The sequence below is a fragment of the Cyprinodon variegatus genome, unplaced genomic scaffold (assembly GCF_000732505.1).
Source record: "Cyprinodon variegatus isolate N-32 unplaced genomic scaffold, C_variegatus-1.0 Scaffold329, whole genome shotgun sequence".
Lineage (NCBI taxonomy): Eukaryota > Metazoa > Chordata > Actinopteri > Cyprinodontiformes > Cyprinodontidae > Cyprinodon > Cyprinodon variegatus.
Window position 1 is genome coordinate 475,339 of NW_015150782.1, and position 2,707 is coordinate 478,045.

Here is a 2,707-nt window from a genome sequence, read left to right on the forward strand (position 1 = left end):
CTGTATTAATACTGTGTTACTGAATGCTGCCACCTGCTGGACATTTAAAATCACTACAGACTGACACTGATCTGATGACCTATGATGTGATTTAATCCATTGTTTTCTATAATGGATTATTTCATATCTTTGTTTAAATTGAAAATATGTTTGATATTTTAGAAGCAATCCATAAATGTGAAGTTTAAGGGGACATGTGAATAAGGATGTTTTAGAACTAGGATTAATTTATTTAGAATAATAACTAGAACAGCAAACGGAGTCAGTTTGAATTCAGATAAGCGCCGCACCGTCGCGGGTTTAGCTGTTAGAGCGCGACACATGCGGCGGCGCATCGTTGCTGCTGGACGCATCATTGTCAGCTGACGGCTTTCCTAGTCTCCCTGACGCAGGCATTTTTTATTTATGCTGAATATTGCAGTGTGGTCTGCGCTATACGCTGTGGGTCTAGATACCGGTGAGGCGGTGAGGAAGGACAACGGAGTGACATGAGGGCCAAAAAGAGCGCAGATCCAGTTGGAGAAAGGGTCCCAGCGTTCTCACACCTCGCTCTTCTAGCGGGTCAAACTTCACGACTTGTTTTCTGCAATTTCAGTCATAAAAACAAAACAAGCCGGCCTCCTGTCTGCGGCGCTGTCTGCGGTCAGCTACAATCTGGGAAAGGAGCAGAGGAGCGTCTGTGGAGGGGGCGGGACGTCTTTTTGTTCACTGCGACACCTACGCAGACGACCTAGTTTCAAAGTATAAATCAGCCTTTAGTCCTCAATGCGTTCGACCTGGGTTTGAATCCGACCTTTGGTCCTTTGCCGCGTGTCTCTCCCCGTCTCTCATATCACCTTTCCTGTCAGCCTACTGTCCATAAAATGAGCCACTAGTGCTGAAAAAACTAAAAAAAAAGGTTCAGCACACTGTTGTCCTGGTCAAACCATTTTAGGTTGGGGTGGGGGGAGTTCCAATGGCCCCTTACTTAAAAAACATTACATATACATAATGCACTAAAAAAAAAAAAAAACATATACATACATACATACATATATATATATATGTATGTTTTTTTTTTTTTTTTTTTTTAGTTACTGTAATATTAAATATTTTTATAACAAATATATTCTGAAGAACTACTTCTTTAATGGTCAGAGTGTGACCATGGGTCCCTGTCGGTGGGAGTGACCAACAGGAACCCTTTGAATGAAGCAGGAATGTTTTTAGCTCCAGGCGTCCCTCAGGGTTGGTTTAGTCAGAACGGAGGCGGCTTCTGTTCCTCATGGCGCTCCTCTCCCTCTCTACCTTGCAGCGATGACAGCATGGGTTACCAGTACCCGTTCACCCTCCGGGTCGTGGGGAAGGATGGCAATTCGTGTGCCTGGTGTCCCTGGTACAGGTAAGGCTGGACCTCTGCCTCGGGCTCAGCATCCCTCAGGGTCCGTCACTCCTCTGTCTGTCTGTCTTCCAGGTTCTGTAGAGGCTGCACTGTTGAGTGTACAGAGGACAGAGCTTCTGTAGGGAACGCCTACATCGCTGTGGACTGGGACCCCACCGCCCTGCACCTCCGCTACCAGACCTCCCAGGAGAGGGTAAGACGCTGGCTGTTACTGGGAGCGCTACAGAGGGCACTGGTTTCCTGCAGCTTTCCTTTAATGATAATATCTAAACCACTAGCTATATCTGGCTGTACCTCCTGGCTCCTCACCGCATAGCTGGTTCTGTTAGCCTTAGCATCAAAGCTGGTGGGGGCTCTTCATCATCATCATCATCATCCCTCTCCTTTGCAGGAAGGTTTTAATTTAAAGTGACCCTGCAGCATCTGAATTATTATATTTATTTTATTTGCAGCTTTTATTGTCATTACAGAATAGCAAGAAGTTCACTCTGCATTTAACTCCTCCCCTTGAGGAGCAGTGGGCTGCCATTGTGCGGCACCCGGGCAGCAGTGGGGGGTTAATGGTCTTGCTCAGAGGCCCAGAGTGGCGGTCTGTGGGAGTGGGGCTCGAACTCAGAACCTCAGGATTCCAAGCTCTGTGTCCTAACCACTAGCCGCCAGTTTGTTTGTAGTTTTTTTTTTTCATTTTTTTTTTAGATGAGATTTTCTGATTAGTTTTAGGTCCAGAGTTTGTTTTTCTGGGTCATTCAGAGGCGGCCTGCAGAATCCAGCACTGATGGATCCAGGTCTGTAATTAAAGCCAGCCCAGACCATCATACCACCACCACCATGTCTCTGCTCCTCTTAAGGCTTTAGGAATCCAAATGACTTATACGTCCAGAAGTGTGTGAGAACAGGACTGGTTAATAATAAAACCTGCAACATCTAATGTCCCTTTAGGATTAATGAGGTAATTCTGAATTGAATTGATCTTGATGCTGGTGAAGATTCTCAGTCATCCAGGTCAGAGTCATTCTAAAAAAGTTAAATTCAATCCCCTGGACTTTGTTTCCAAGTTTAAAGCCGTTTCTCTTCCATCCTTCTCAACCTCCATCACCATGCAGGGGACCAAAACATGGTCTGGTCAGCCAAGCCAACAATGACCATAATGACTCCCTTTCAGAGGCATAGGCCAGTATCAGGTTTGGCAGACCAACAAAGATCTTAACGACCCCCATTCCAAAGGGGGGGACCCGTTCATCCGTTTCTATTTGCATGTTTTCTAAACTAAAACCAGGCTTTGTTGGGCTGCTGGATAAAACCTGGAACTAAACGCTATTTCTGACA

The 2,707-nt window shown here is 45.7% G+C and overlaps 1 protein-coding gene across 1 annotated transcript in view; it reads left to right on the forward strand.

Annotated features, from left to right (window-relative positions):
• Window positions 1-2,707, forward strand: part of usp32 (ubiquitin specific peptidase 32) — a 69,707-nt gene that overhangs the window by 59,733 nt on the left and 7,267 nt on the right. The window contains exons 28-29 of the mRNA XM_015385013.1: window positions 1,295-1,381; window positions 1,454-1,574. Of these exons, the coding sequence (XP_015240499.1) occupies window positions 1,295-1,381; window positions 1,454-1,574 (208 nt within the window). The remainder of the gene's footprint in view (window positions 1-1,294; window positions 1,382-1,453; window positions 1,575-2,707) is intronic.